The sequence below is a fragment of the Hippocampus guttulatus genome, chromosome 15 (genome assembly GCF_054856545.1).
Source record: "Hippocampus guttulatus isolate MCC_2025c chromosome 15, RoL_Hgut_1.0, whole genome shotgun sequence".
NCBI lineage: Eukaryota > Metazoa > Chordata > Actinopteri > Syngnathiformes > Syngnathidae > Hippocampus > Hippocampus guttulatus.
The window spans coordinates 10,888,498-10,902,498 of record NC_141275.1 but is presented as its reverse complement, the minus strand read 5'-3'; the positions used below and the strand labels follow the sequence as shown (position 1 = coordinate 10,902,498).

General features: G+C 42.1%; 1 protein-coding gene across 1 annotated transcript; it reads right to left on the bottom strand.

The window, feature by feature from the left end:
- Nucleotides 1-7,544: 7,544 nt before the first annotated feature.
- LOC147193835 (insulin-like) lies at nucleotides 7,545-10,179 on the bottom strand. The gene is made up of 4 exons (XM_086131100.1): nucleotides 10,041-10,179; nucleotides 8,315-8,485; nucleotides 7,956-8,148; nucleotides 7,545-7,831 (listed from the first exon to the last, which is right to left on the bottom strand). Exons 3-4 carry the CDS (start codon nucleotides 8,134-8,136, stop codon nucleotides 7,662-7,664), a joined length of 351 nt encoding a protein of 116 aa, XP_085987226.1. The 5' UTR covers nucleotides 8,137-8,148; nucleotides 8,315-8,485; nucleotides 10,041-10,179; the 3' UTR covers nucleotides 7,545-7,661.
- Nucleotides 10,180-14,001: the final 3,822 nt, after the last annotated feature.

Sequence of the window (14,001 nt, the reverse complement as noted above, 5' to 3'; positions counted from 1 at the left end):
CACTTGTCTCCTTTTTTTTTTTTTCTCCTCCCCTTTGAAACATGATGACAAATAGCGCCTTCCAATGTGCTGGGCAAGGAACTCCGTAGTCTGGTGGTTATTGCGCTGGCTTCCCAGCTTGGAGATCTGGGGTTCAAATCCCCGCTTTGGCTTGCCTGTGTGGAGTTTTTATGTTCCCCCTGTGTCTGCCTGCATTTTCTCCGGCAACCTCGGTTTGCTCTCACACACCAAAAACATTCACCGTAGGTTTATTATTTACTCTAAATTGGCCCAAGATGTGATTGTGAGTGCAAATGGTTGTTTGTTTATTGTGTGCCCCGTGATTGGCTGACATTACGGCCACGCATTGCTTCGTGCCTCGTAAGGCGTTTTTTCGGCTTAAAAACGCCTTACTACTATGTCGTTTTTTTCGGCTCAAAAAAGCCTTACGATACTATGTCGTTTTTTTCGGGCCAAAAACGCCTTACTATACTATGTCGTTTTTTTCGGGCCAAAAACGCCTTACTATACTATGTCGTTTTTTTCGGGCCAAAAACGCCTTACCATACTATGTCGTTTTTTTCGGGCTAAAAACGCCTTACTATATATACTATGTCGTTTTTTTCGGGCTAAAAACGCCTTACTATACTATGTCGTTTTTTTCGGCTCAAAAACACCTTACTATACTGTCGTTTTTTTTCGGGCCAAAAATGCTATACTATATATACATGGTCGTTTTTTTCGGGCCAAAAACACCTTTCTATACATGGTCGTTTTTTTGGCCAAAAACGCCTTACTATATACATGGTCGTTTTTTTCGGGCCAAAAAAATGCCTTACTATACATGGTCGTTTTTTGGGCGAAAAACGCCTTACTATACATGGTCGTTTTTTTCGGGCCAAAAACACCTTTCTATATATACATGGTCGTATTTTTGGCCAAAAACGCCTTACTATACATGGTCGTTTTTGTTCGGGCCAAAAATGCCTTACTATACATGGTCGTTTTTTTTGGGCCAAAAACGCCTTACTATATACATGGTCGTTTTTTTCGGGCCAAAAATGTCTTACTATAGATGGTCGGTTTTTTTTGGGCCAAAAAAATGCCTTATATAATGCCAAATGGTGGTTTTTTGGGGGCTAAACATGCCTTACTACAGTGTTTATGCTAGTTTTTTTTGGGCTGAAAATTTCGGCGAAAAAACGCCTTATTATATACATGGTCGTATTTTTTCGGCCAAAAACGCCTTACTCTACATGGTCTTTTTTTGGAGCTGAAAACGCCTTCTTAGACATGGTCGTTATTTTTTCGGCCAAAAACGCCTTACTATACATGGTCATTTTTTTCAGGCCAAAAACGCCTTACTATTCATGGTCGTTTTTTTCGGGCTAAAAACGCCTTACTATACATGGTCGTTTTTTCCGGCTAAAAACGACTTACTATACATGTTCGTTTTTTTCAGCTAAAAACACCTTACTATACATGGTCGTTTTGTTTTGTTTTCAGCTAAAAACGCCTATACTATACATGGTCATTTTTTGGGCTAAAAACGCCTTACTATACATGGTCGTTTTTTTCGGCCAAAAACGCCTTACTATATACATGGTCTTTTTTTGGGCTAAAAACGCCTATACTATACATGGTCATTTTTTGGGCTAAAAACGCCTCATTATATACATGGTCGGTTTATTTCGGCCAAAAACGCCTTACTATACATGGTCTTTTTTTGGGGTTGAAAAAGCCTTCTTAGACATGGTCGTTTTTTTTCGGCCAAAAACGCCTTCCTCTACAGGGTCGTTTTTTTAGGCTAAAATCGCCTTGCTATACATGGTCATTTTTTTCGGCTAGAAACGCCTTACTATACAGGGTCGTTTTTTTCCGGCCAAAAACGCCTTACTATATACATGGTCTTTTTTTGGGCTAAAAACGCTTTCCGATACATGGTAATTTTTTGGGGGCTAAACATGCCTTACTACAGTATTTATGCTTGTTTTTTTTGGGCTCAAAATGTCAGCGAAAAAACGGCTTCTTAGACATGGTCATGTTTTTTCGGCCAAAAACGCCTTTCTCTACATGGTCTTTTTTTTGGGCCAAAAACGCCTTTCTATACATGGTCGTTTTTTTCGACTAAAGATTTCGGCTAAAAACGCCTTACTATATATATGGTCATTTTTTCCGACTAAAAACACCTTACTAGACATGGTCGTTTTTTTAGGCTAAAAATTTTGGTTAAAAACGCCTTACTATTCATGGTCGTTTTTTTCGGCCAAAAACGCCTTCCTATACATGGTCGTTTTTTTTGGGGGGGGGGGGCCAAAAAGGCCTTATTATAAATGGTTGGGTTTTTTTTGGGCCAAAACACCTTACTATACATATCTTTTTTTAGCGGCCTTCGTAGATCGTTGGGCTATGGATGACTTCTTCTTCACGTCAGAGTGTAAATAGGCTATCCAAATTAACTCAAGCTAATTCACCGGTTCATTTGTCTTAACAGAAAATGACAAATTCATTCCCTGTCAAGCTGCCCAAGCACCTACACAACAATATGGCACACTTAATCAATAATACCACTTGAGACATACAGCTTTTCCAGTGTATCCAATGAGCAGCCATTGATAAATATGTCCAAAATATTCTTCTCTGAACAGAGACCATAATCACTGTTTGTTTGCATCATTGACAACCTGTCACAAGTCCAAGATCCCCTGCGACATTTAAAATGACGACTGTAAGCCTCGAGTGGGGTTGGGAACAGACAGCAGACAGTCTATTATTACCGCTGGACATTCGGAAAAGAAAAATAGGTTGATAAAATGTGATCAAAATAATTCGGAGGTGGAAGCCCAGACTGCAGTTCCTCATGAAGTAGGTTCATGAGGAACTGCAAGATCTCCACTTGCGGATGATGTAAAGTTAGGGACCACCTTCAAATCCCTTTGATGTGTAACTTACTTCCCTGAAACTGACCAACAACTGTGAAGCTGATGTACAGTATGTCATGACATAACACTGACCAACATTGCAGGGACTGTTTAAACATATTTAGACAGGGTGAAGCAGCATATGGTTGCTTATACAAGGGTATACAATTGTAAATACTTTTGCCTGGTTCGTCCAAAGACCTTGTATGATGCTGTGCATCTGCTCCATCCAGTTAGTCCTCCCTTGCTTCCTGGTGCTCATGAGAGTAATGTAGAAATCGTCTTCAAAAAACATTTGTTTACTGTATTTCTTCATCTTTTCAGTCATTGGTAAACAAAGCACATTAGGGGCAGACTATTAATCGTGCTGATAACTTTTAGCACTTTAACTGCGGGATAACAGTGAGTTTTAATTAGTTTTGAGTCCTGAAGGGCCATTTTTCATAGGTTTCTCGCTCTACGACCTTACAGGAAACACGGCCCCAAATGGATGCTAATTACAGTTTAATTTTCAGCACTTTTACACCCCACTGAGCTATGAACAAGATAACCTTCTGTCATTGGGGTTCTGTGTGAGAAATGCTCTCTCTCTGTTTTATTTCACCACCCAAAATAAAACAAAAATGTTAGCCTTGTAGCAGTAATTGTAAGGAGGGCGGCCCAACAATTTGATTCTTGCTTCAATTTTGACGCACCTATGGATTTTTCTTTTTTTGTCATTGGAAGCACAGTTTTAATTTAAGCAGAATCTACCATTAAGAGTGAGCGTTTTGCTTCTTCTTTGGCTTTTTATTTTGTGACACCGGCACTTTTGGGTAAGTGTTGACAAAGAGGGGAACGCGTGAGCTTTTAGCAAACACTGACCACAGACTTTTTTTTCTTGTTTTTTTTTTTTCACAGACTATTTTCTGGCTGTGTATTCACGAGGTGATACTCTGATTCCACCACTCTACATTTAGACCACGTGGCTCCGCATGTTTATTTAATCTCCACAGATAAAGATATGAAAGGGCACATGTGGGCCCGTGGCATTTATAAAACAGACAAATACGTGATGCGCATGTCTCTCCGGGAAGAGGATGACTTTGACCGTGTCGGCGCTGTGCACCAGCGGTTGTGATTTGTGAGCCCAAAGTGTATTGCGGGGCCTCGTCATGGAATGTGACACATCCGGGCGCAGTTTGGCCACAGGCTTGGCGTACGTGGAATGAACAGACGCGTTGTGAAGGCTTGCCTTTGGCTAGGAAGTCTTTTCTGAAGCCGGGATGTCTGCTTTGACTCTAAAGTATGATGTGAGAATAGCGCCAATGTTTTATTCATGTTTACGTCATCAAATCAGCCTTGTAAAAGTGTTTGTCCAACAACAATGATGTGTGTTTTGCCTCAGCCTGATCCTTCTGCAATTCCGTTTCGGCTTTGCTGTTTTTGTTTTTTTTGTGTTTGTGTGTGTCTCTCTATTATTTTTTATGGCAACAGCAAAAGCTTCCAAGCACATTGCATTCGCATGAATTCTGCCAGGTTGATGATGTGTGTCTTTATTAGTGTGCATGAGCATACGTGGGGTGTTTTGGCTGCTCTGAACGCCTCCCACTCTCTCTTTAGGATGCAAGCCTCGTGGAGGAGCTCTTATTCCATGTCCTGTTTCATTTTCCTTTATAAAGGGATTATGACAGACCAGATTTTGGTTTGCGCGAAGATTTATAAAAGCGAAATGGACAGCCTTTACTCTCCATTTTATACTTTAGCGATTTTTAACACCTGCATCTTTTGATTTGATGCTGTTGGGGGGGGGGGGGATACAGATAAAATGTCATTTTAAAGCTGCATTTATTCATTCAAATAAAACACTGTGGTAAAATAGACTATTAATATTTTATCTGTTCAGATTTTCTTTCCCAAAGGAAATCACTAAATATGGGATAGAACCTCACTTCCTGTTCAGAGTCATGGGTGGTATATTAAGGCCATTTGATGGGCAAATCTTTGCTGTTGTTAATTCCATCTTTTTTCATAGTATGCTGCTGGCAAAGCGAAAGCCTTTCTTTTCTCAACAGTACTTAGAAACAGTAGTCCATGCTTTTGTTACATGTTGGCTGGATTACTGTAACGTGCTTTATTTTGGTGTCAGCCAATCCTCACTCAAGCATCTCCAGTTGGGACAAAATGCTGCGGCTTGCGTCCTAACTTGTGCTCATAGGAGGGAGCACATAAATCCAATTCTGACCTCCCTACACTGGCTCCCTGTCCACTTTAGAATTCATTTTAAGATACTTGAATTTGTTTTCATCTTTAAAAACCCCTCTGAGCTCCTCTGCCTCCCACTCTGTCCATTTTTAAAACTCGTCTTCAAACACATTTTTATTCCGTGGCTTTTGACTCAGCATGAGACTCTGCTTTGTTTTAGTGTTTTATGGCGCCTGATGTATTTGAATCATTGTTTTATTCTTTTTACTGTTGTGTGACTGATTCTTCCGACAGGCACAGCCCTCTGTATGCATCAATGGTTGTTTTCAAGTGCTCAATAAATAAAGTTGAGTCGAGTTGAGTCTAACACAAAGTGAGAGTGAAGGTCAGGAGGCATGGGGATAATCTATCTCCATTTGTCAGACGGTGGCGTGGCATGACAGGTGATAATTCATTTTGATGGCAACCACTCAACTCTTGTGCCACGTTTGTATGTTTATAATTTAAAAAACAGTGAAGAGAAAATTAAGCCATAAAACAAAATGCCATTAATAATACCGCCTTTACAATTTGATCACACCCGTACATTTCAATCATGTCTTTTACAGTAGCTGAGGCCATGCCCTGCGAAATAATCTCTATTGCCGCAGATGTTTAAGATATTTAACAAAGATCACCGTCGCTTTTCTGCACCACCATGAGCAGCCATCTATGCGATAGTGACTTCATCTGAGGCTGCATTGCAGATAGAAAAATTCATATTCTGGGGCTGAAGCTTGATCTCCCTCTTTCTCGCTGCAATGTGACCTGAAGAGAATGACATACTGGGAGTCAGGCAGTGTAAACCCAAGAGCTAACGATACATACTCTTCTGCTTGTCATTTTTGGTAAAAAGAAAAAAAAAATCTATCACGCACAAGGTTTTAAGTCCACTTCTCATTTAAAAAAAAGTATAGGGCTCGATCAATGGAACAAGAATGATGAGGCAAAAATGAACATGAACTAGTGATTGACAATGAGGCAGATGTTAAATCTTTGCTGGTTCTTAGCATGCCAATGGCAACATTTGCCATACTCGGAAGGGACTTTTTGGGCATGAAAGTGAGAAGAGCGTCAAAAAGAAGAAGAGAAATGGTAACAGAGATGGGGCAGCAGGTGGCCACAGGGAGCTGTGTGAAGCCCAAGCTCGCTCCAGATAAGACTCGCACAGGAAATTGCAATATGGAAACTCAAGTGGAATACTAAGAGACTCTATCTCTGGGTGTCTGTGGCACTTTGTGCGCATTCAGTGGAACACAGTATGCCACCGAAACCCGGAGAATTCATGGTGCATTGTCAATGCAACAATTGGTGGAAAGCTCAAGGTTGCAAATGAGAATGTGCGCAGAATACAGGTGTGAGGCTTCAAGAAACTGGGAAATAGCAAAAATATTGCTCCAATTCGTCTTTTTGGCAACCTCTCACTCTCTCTCTATATGGTTGTGGTTGATTCAATGAGATATGTCATTTTTGTATGAACTATCTTAATGTTCCTTGAGAACAGACTGTGCGACAGTTAGGACGGCGGAAAAAATCGTTGGCACCGCCCTACCCACTCTTGAGGACTTGCACACTGCAAGAATCAAGACAAGGGCACGGAAAATCCTCCTGGATCCCCCGCACCCTGCCCACCACCTTTTCCAGCTACTCCCCTCAGGCAGACGCTACAGATCCATGCGCACCAAATCCAGTAGACACTTAAACAGCTTCTTCCCTCTAGCCATTAACTCCTTAAACAGTCACTGACGTAGTCACTCTTCTTGTACTACAAATACTGCTACTGGTTACTCTAAAATGGTTCAATGATTTGTTGTTTACGATGATACTAATGCAGCGTGTTATACCGGAGACAAATTCCTTGTGTGTTCTACATACTTGGCCAATAAAGATGATTCTGATTCTGATTCTAAAATAAATCAGTATACGTTTTGTTACTAAGAAACACATAGAAATAGTCAAAACTATTGTTGAACGATAGACAACGACTGCATCTCATTCAAGTCGAGGTACACCCATTCATCGATTTACTTTCTGCCTCTTAATCCTGTTCTGGGTCACAGGTGAGCTGAAGACTCACACGGCCGACTTGAGATGAGAGGCACAGACCAGAACGGCGCAGGTTGCCAGTCAATCACGGAACACTTAAAAACCAAGAACCATTCAAGCTCACATTCACACTGATGGGTTATTTCGACTTTGACTGAAGAAAATACACTCGTGGCGAGAATGTGCACACTTGCCACAATAAAAAGATCTTTTGATACTGAGACGTTATCCACATACCTCAGAGTCATCCAGGCCATACAACCTGCCCAAAGAAAACCAAATGCCATTCAAGGGTAGAACCACGAAAAAAAAGGAATCGCAATCAATTCACAAAACTAGGAAAATATATTTAATTCATGTTTGCTTTGCAGATAATCCATTCCTGCAAGTTGTCTGGTGAGAAATTACAGAAAGGTGCAGAGTTTAATTAAAACATTGCTAAGCGAGAGTAGAAAAGACGAGGCTAATCGTGGAGTTGCTGACGTTGCCCGTTTAGTTGCAGTATTTATCCAGGACCAGCATGCTACATGGTTGGTGACAGCACAGCTCGACGATGCCATCACGCTTCATCATCATGTCCATCCTTTTCTGAAAGGCGTAACCCACGATCTCGTTGATATCGCCTGTTGATGTCGCCTCGTCGGTCTTTGGTGGGATGATACCTGGAGAATGGGACAAATTTACATCAGGGAACCGTTTTAAAAGTTAGGACCTAGAAAATGCTTCGAAATGCTAGATAGTATCAATTTGAGATGCGGAAGGTAGAATTTTGCAGCAATGTCTTACGTAGCACAGAGTCGATGTCCCTCTTGGAACTGGTAAAAAAGCCTCTGTCCCCACAGACCATACTAAGGGCTTCAACCAAATTAGGACCACACAGATGTTTTGAAGAATAAGCTCTGGAACAAGGCCATGACATGACCAGTAAGACCAGAACTGAGGCGGAATGAAGCCACAGTGGTGCCATGATGGAAAAGATCTATGCACAAAAAAAGTAGCACAATTAGAGTAGTCGGCACGATGCTCCTCCGTGATGGTTTCCGCCTAACCCGACGTAAAAATGAAACAGTCATCAACAAATTAGCTGTACTATTTTTTCACAAATCTGCGCAGCAAAATCTTGATGTGGAAAAAGAAAATCTCACCTAAAGAGTTTGCGAGGAAGCTGGACAAAGGCTCGTGCGGCGGGATAGCAGTAGTTGGGACTGCTGATATCGAGACGGCATCAAGCTGGAGGTCCTCCGTCCATTAATACCCCCAGCGTCGCCTGTGAATGCACGTCGTCTGTGCGTGGATGACGTCTGCATCAAATTTTCCTGTCAGCAGGTGTTAAAGTGACTACTTAGGTCCTGACTGGTTGGACTGGAAGCCCTTTTTGCAGCATCAATTAGTAAAACAAACAGTGCTTAATGATCCGGAATGATGTGATCACCTCTTGGTCAAACACCGATCACCTTCCCACCCCTCTCCGCCCACCCAAAGTGCCCCAAAGTCCGTAGAGTGTAGCTGTGACGCCATTCTCAGAAAGACGAAGCATCAGCAGTTGGTCGCCCTTGTCACTCTTCATCGCTTGCACCGTGTGCCCTTTCTTTGTCGGACACGACACACAGTTTGTGACCAGAGCGGAAATGTTGAAAACATGCCTACAGAGAAAGCATGCGGCAGTCTAATCAGTTGTGTATCTCCTACTCCTACGTAATAGTAGAATTACAGGTCTTTTTGGAAGCACTCTGTTCAGTCTATCAATCCTTTGAAGGTCTTTGTATTTCAATACACATTATCCATGTTCCATGCGGTTCCGTTCAATTGCACTATTGTGATGAACAGTACCCTGAACAGTCCCACTACCTATCAGGACTCAAAAATGATGACATACAGATTTGTTGTTTCTATGGCTTCACTTTTTGCAAATGGAAGACTGCAAACAAATAGCCTGGATACGATATACCGGTAATTTAAAACCAGAAGGCAGCTTACTTCACAATAGCCCGTCTACGAGTAAAATGAATAATGGCCAGAGCTGCCACATAGGTAGTATTGAATTTAAACGTATTGTTGCAAACAAACAAAAAAAACCCAATAATTTGATTCAGTCACACATTGTCAGACCGTACATGAGCATGAGGAGCATACGAGCAGAATAATTGTGACTTTTCTATCAAAATGCAAGCAACCATCCGCCAGTCAATTTAAGCTGCCTTGTGTTTATTGTGATTCTGCAATTACAATTTGATTTTGAATGTTTATGCTATTAGCACTTTTGAATGTAAATGGTATACTAATAAACCTCAATGTTCCCACAATTACGATACACAATACTATCCCAGACATCCAGCTGGACTGTCATTGTGGCCATTAGATTACATTCTGGTGTTTTTTTCTGTGTTGACGCAAGTCGATAACGACCTAACAGTTGAAATACTTTCAATTAATTTTGGCAAGTTTGTGTTCATCATTGCATTTAGCAGCGCGGTGTAAAAACTCCTCGTTTACGGACAATCATAAAAGCAATTGAATGGGAAATGGGATTTCGCTTGGATAGCCCCTCTCCACTCAACGTACTTTAACGCCGTCTCCTCGATTACGTACTGACCTGGAAATTATGTTGAGTCTTTTACCGTTTATTGATTCGATAAAATCTCAGAGCAATGGGCTCAAGTTGACCCTAGCTGGAGAAATATATAATACATTCGACTCAAAATCATTGATCTGTTATTTGGATGAAGTGTCTTAAAAGAAACACCTCAGCTTGCCATATAATTCACATTTTCAAAGAGCATTGGTGTAAAATAAAGAAGCCGGTGCACTGCCAAGCCTTGATAATCCGAGTCGGACTTTTTGGGGAAATTGTAACCAATTAGTGTCCCTTACCGAGTGAGTAGTCGAGTAATGGCTTCATGTGATGACGATGCAACTGAAACAAAAGAAATTCATATGTAAAACACTCAAATTCATTCTTGACCCCAAACATACTACAGATGATTTCCTTTCAATGCCGTTACATTTAAACGTTAACCACCAAGCTTCGCCAGACCATCTGGTTCTCTTGGCAGTGAAATGGTTTATGCACAGCTGCCACCTCACGGGTCGCTTAACCAGAAATAACTTGCACACAATTGGTTGCCATAAACAACTACAGCCTTTCGGTGATGACGGGAGACAGCGAATGGTGAATATACTTGATAAGGTGTGACAGATTCATTCCTTGACTCATTTTATGATGGTGTGGAGTCGTGATTGTGCCCCTGGATGCCAAGTGCCCATCATGGCGACTGCCCGGGATAACACACGGGTGGCCTTGGCTCCACAACGAGAGCTGTTGTGTGCCTCTGTGTCAAGACCACCCGTAAGGTGCCTCAAGCAAAAAGCTACGACGAGTCTGCTCGTCTCCTCGAGAAAAATGACAGTACCGAATAATTTTCCTCAAGGACTTGGTACCAAGGGAGTCCATTCTTTTTCTTAATCCTCTGGATAATGAGCGAGTCTTGCGGCCATAATGCAAGACCAAGAGCACCAGGAATCTCAAGACTAGTTATCGGACTCCAGATTGGCAGGTCTCACTACTGTTGTCATTTCACCTCAAGATATTGAGCATACCGGTATGACAGGTAGAAAGCATCCCTGATGGACTCCCTCAATTTAATCCATCCATTTTGTACCACTTATCCTATTTAGGATCATGGGAAAGATGAACCATATCCCATCTGACTGTGGGCAAGAGACAAGATACAGTCGTGTTTGGACAGTCGATCACAGTGCACAGCCCTGAATCCATTTGTGTGTGGTGGTGGGTGGGGGCAGAGGGGCAACGCAGGTCGGTTATGAAGTCCTTTCAATTCTGCAGGATCCCACAACGGGCTGCACAGAGGACAGAACGAATGTTTAACAAAAGTATAGACTTCCAAAAAATGTTTTCTCTTTGTGCCAATGTTACATACCTGTCAACTCATACGGTTTAGCCATAGTTCATACGGATTTTGTGGTGAATCTTACGTATATGGCCGTATCGCATATATCATACGGATTCTGAAAATTTCCGCCCCCCCCCCCCCCCAAACAGGTAGTTCCGTTTGCTTTTGCCCAGAATGGTGCGAGTCTACTCGAATGCTTTCATTTCCAAAGTACCTAAATATGAATGGATGCTGTAACTTCGAGCCGATGGGTCAGCATTTGGAGTTGGTGAAAAAAGTAACGCATGAATACAACTCTGAACACAATAATGCCACGAGGTAGAATGATGATCATACATTAACCAGACATTGTATTATGGAGATCTACAATAAGTATCATTGAAAATTTCGTGGGTTTTTTTCTGCCGTTATTTTGACATATAAAATGCGTTGGTATGTTATAAGGATTTTTTGCTCTTTATAAGGATTTTTTTGGTAGTTTATACAGGTTGGCGCTCCGAAAAGTTGACAGGTATGATGTTATTGTTCATTGTGATGAACGGAACAAAAAAAAAATTAAGTGTATAGCAAGCACTGCAATCGAGATAATCTGAATAGTTTCATCACCTGACCTCTGTCTACAATGATAAAAATAAAAAACAAGTTAATGGCAGGCAGAACTAAAATCATAAGGCTCTGGCGAGTGACCCCTCGTATGTCTTTGCAGGTCAGGGTCACTATTGTTACCAATGATATTCATCCAAGTGTTTTGCACCAAGGCAATCAATACACAAGGAATAGGGTTGGCTTGGGTAAACACACAAAAAGCAATTGGATTTGTGTTCCCTCATTTGTTCTTAAGTTCTGCAGCCGTCAGCTCCATTTAGAAGCCTGCACAGCTGATCGCCGCACCACCTGCGCAATTTTGGGAGGGCTGCTTACCAACGTCAGGTTCCATTTGCCACCTGGGTTATGAGCACAGCTGACCTCACGAGTCAGATGCGGCGGGCACGCCGTGCGAGCTTGTTGACTGGTAGAGCAGATCGCCACAAGTGCATGAGCACACACATGGCTCCATGAGCACACACCACTCGCAAACGAAAGCCGCTTTGCAAATATTTGCCGTCGCAAAACAAGGACGTGTCACCGATTGCTGAATTGCTCAAAAGCGATCGTTTTTATGGGGGGGGGGGGGGGTTCGTCAGTCACACTAACGCTACTGAAAGTTCACCTTCAAAAAAGTGCGACGGCTTCCCAACCGTTGTTTTGTTTGTACATCATTAGCTAATTTTCAGATACTGCTACTCTCAAAAAAATGTGAGTTAAACCCTAAGGGATGCCACGCAGGTTTTATGGAGCACATCCTCCATTAGCCTTGAATCTGGCGATTGCTAATGAGGAAACATCAGATCAGAGAGTGTTTGTGAGTTAAAGGCTCCCTCCATAACTCTGTAGACATTATTAGGCTTACTGAGGGAACTGTGTGTGTGTGTGTGTCCTTGCATTATTCACTGCTTCAAGTCAGGAACAAGCTCGGACAACGCTGACGTTTAGAATTCATGCTGAAGCAGTTTGACGACTTGTACAATATTGAGGTCCTTGGGCTTGTATGTACATATACAAACAAATCTTTTTTTTTTTGTTGTTGTTGTTGTTGTATATGTACAATAACTCACACATTGCAAAAGTTTCACATCCATGCCAAATAAATAGATGGGTGCCCAACTCCACTTTTAGCCAAGACTGTTTTCCCGCTATTGCGAAATATCGTGCCAATGTGTTCAGCTCCGGTTTTAAAGGTCTTTGGAAAAACCCGTGTTTCAGAATTCCTCGGCAGTGTGAGCCTGCAATTCAATAGAGTGCCACTGCACTGCCGGTGTCCAAAGTTAACTGTTTTACAACCGGAGAAGACAGCAGGGGTTCTAAACTTAAGACCCTATCCATACTTCTGGTACTGTTGGGAAATATGAAACCGTCTGGTTTGGGATGCTGTCGATATGTGCGTACCCCATTTCTGAAAATTTACATACGAATTTTGAAGACTGACAGGTTGGGACCGAAATTGTCTATCTTTCTTATCTGCTTGTCGGCCGTCTCGTGTGCTCGTCCAAACAGACGAGAGGTTCGTCTCTGTTTATGCCGAGCCGAGTGACCTTTTGCGATTGTCTTGTTGCAGGCTTCTGCACAAGGGGACACGGTGCTTGACCGCCGGGGGCTCGGTGATGCGAGACCTTTGATTTTAGATACAATCTTGACCTTGTATACATCCGTGCGCTGTAGATATGCAATTACATTTACTCTGCGCGTCAGAAATGCGTGCGCTGTGTTTTCGAGGAAATGCTGCATAGACACAATAATTTAGGAGATAATACATTGCGGGCACATGACTGTCGACATGGTGGGAGGGAGAAAAAAGGGAGGAAAACCACTGAAATGGGCAATTTAATAACACGCTATATAACTCTGAACAGCAATTTGCCTTATCTATGCCGTCATGCAGGTAGCTGCGAGTGTGTCGACCGCATGTGTTCCAGAGGTGGTCCGTGATAAGGAAGAGAAGATATAAAAATAGAGACGTGACTGAGGTACTAAAAGAAATGAGGCGGTCCACTCCATGAGAAAGAAGAGTTGTTTCATTTTGCCAACCAGAAGAGGATGAAACAGCGCCAAAGGCCAACTTATCAGAGGATATGCAGATCAATTCACAAAAGAAAACACTTTTCATGTGTTTCACTGGCTTCAGCGTTGGCTTTGTATAAGATCATGTAGCATTGAGTTTTGCTCAGATGATCCATCCGTCCATTTTCTATGCCGGTTGTCCTCATTCGAGTCCTGGGTGAGCTTCTGCCTTTCCCAGCTGACGTTTAGTTTATAACGTTGCATGGGTGTTACGTTTATTTGGCTACTCCTTGCACGTAGGCGTTCCCCCTGCCATATTTTTC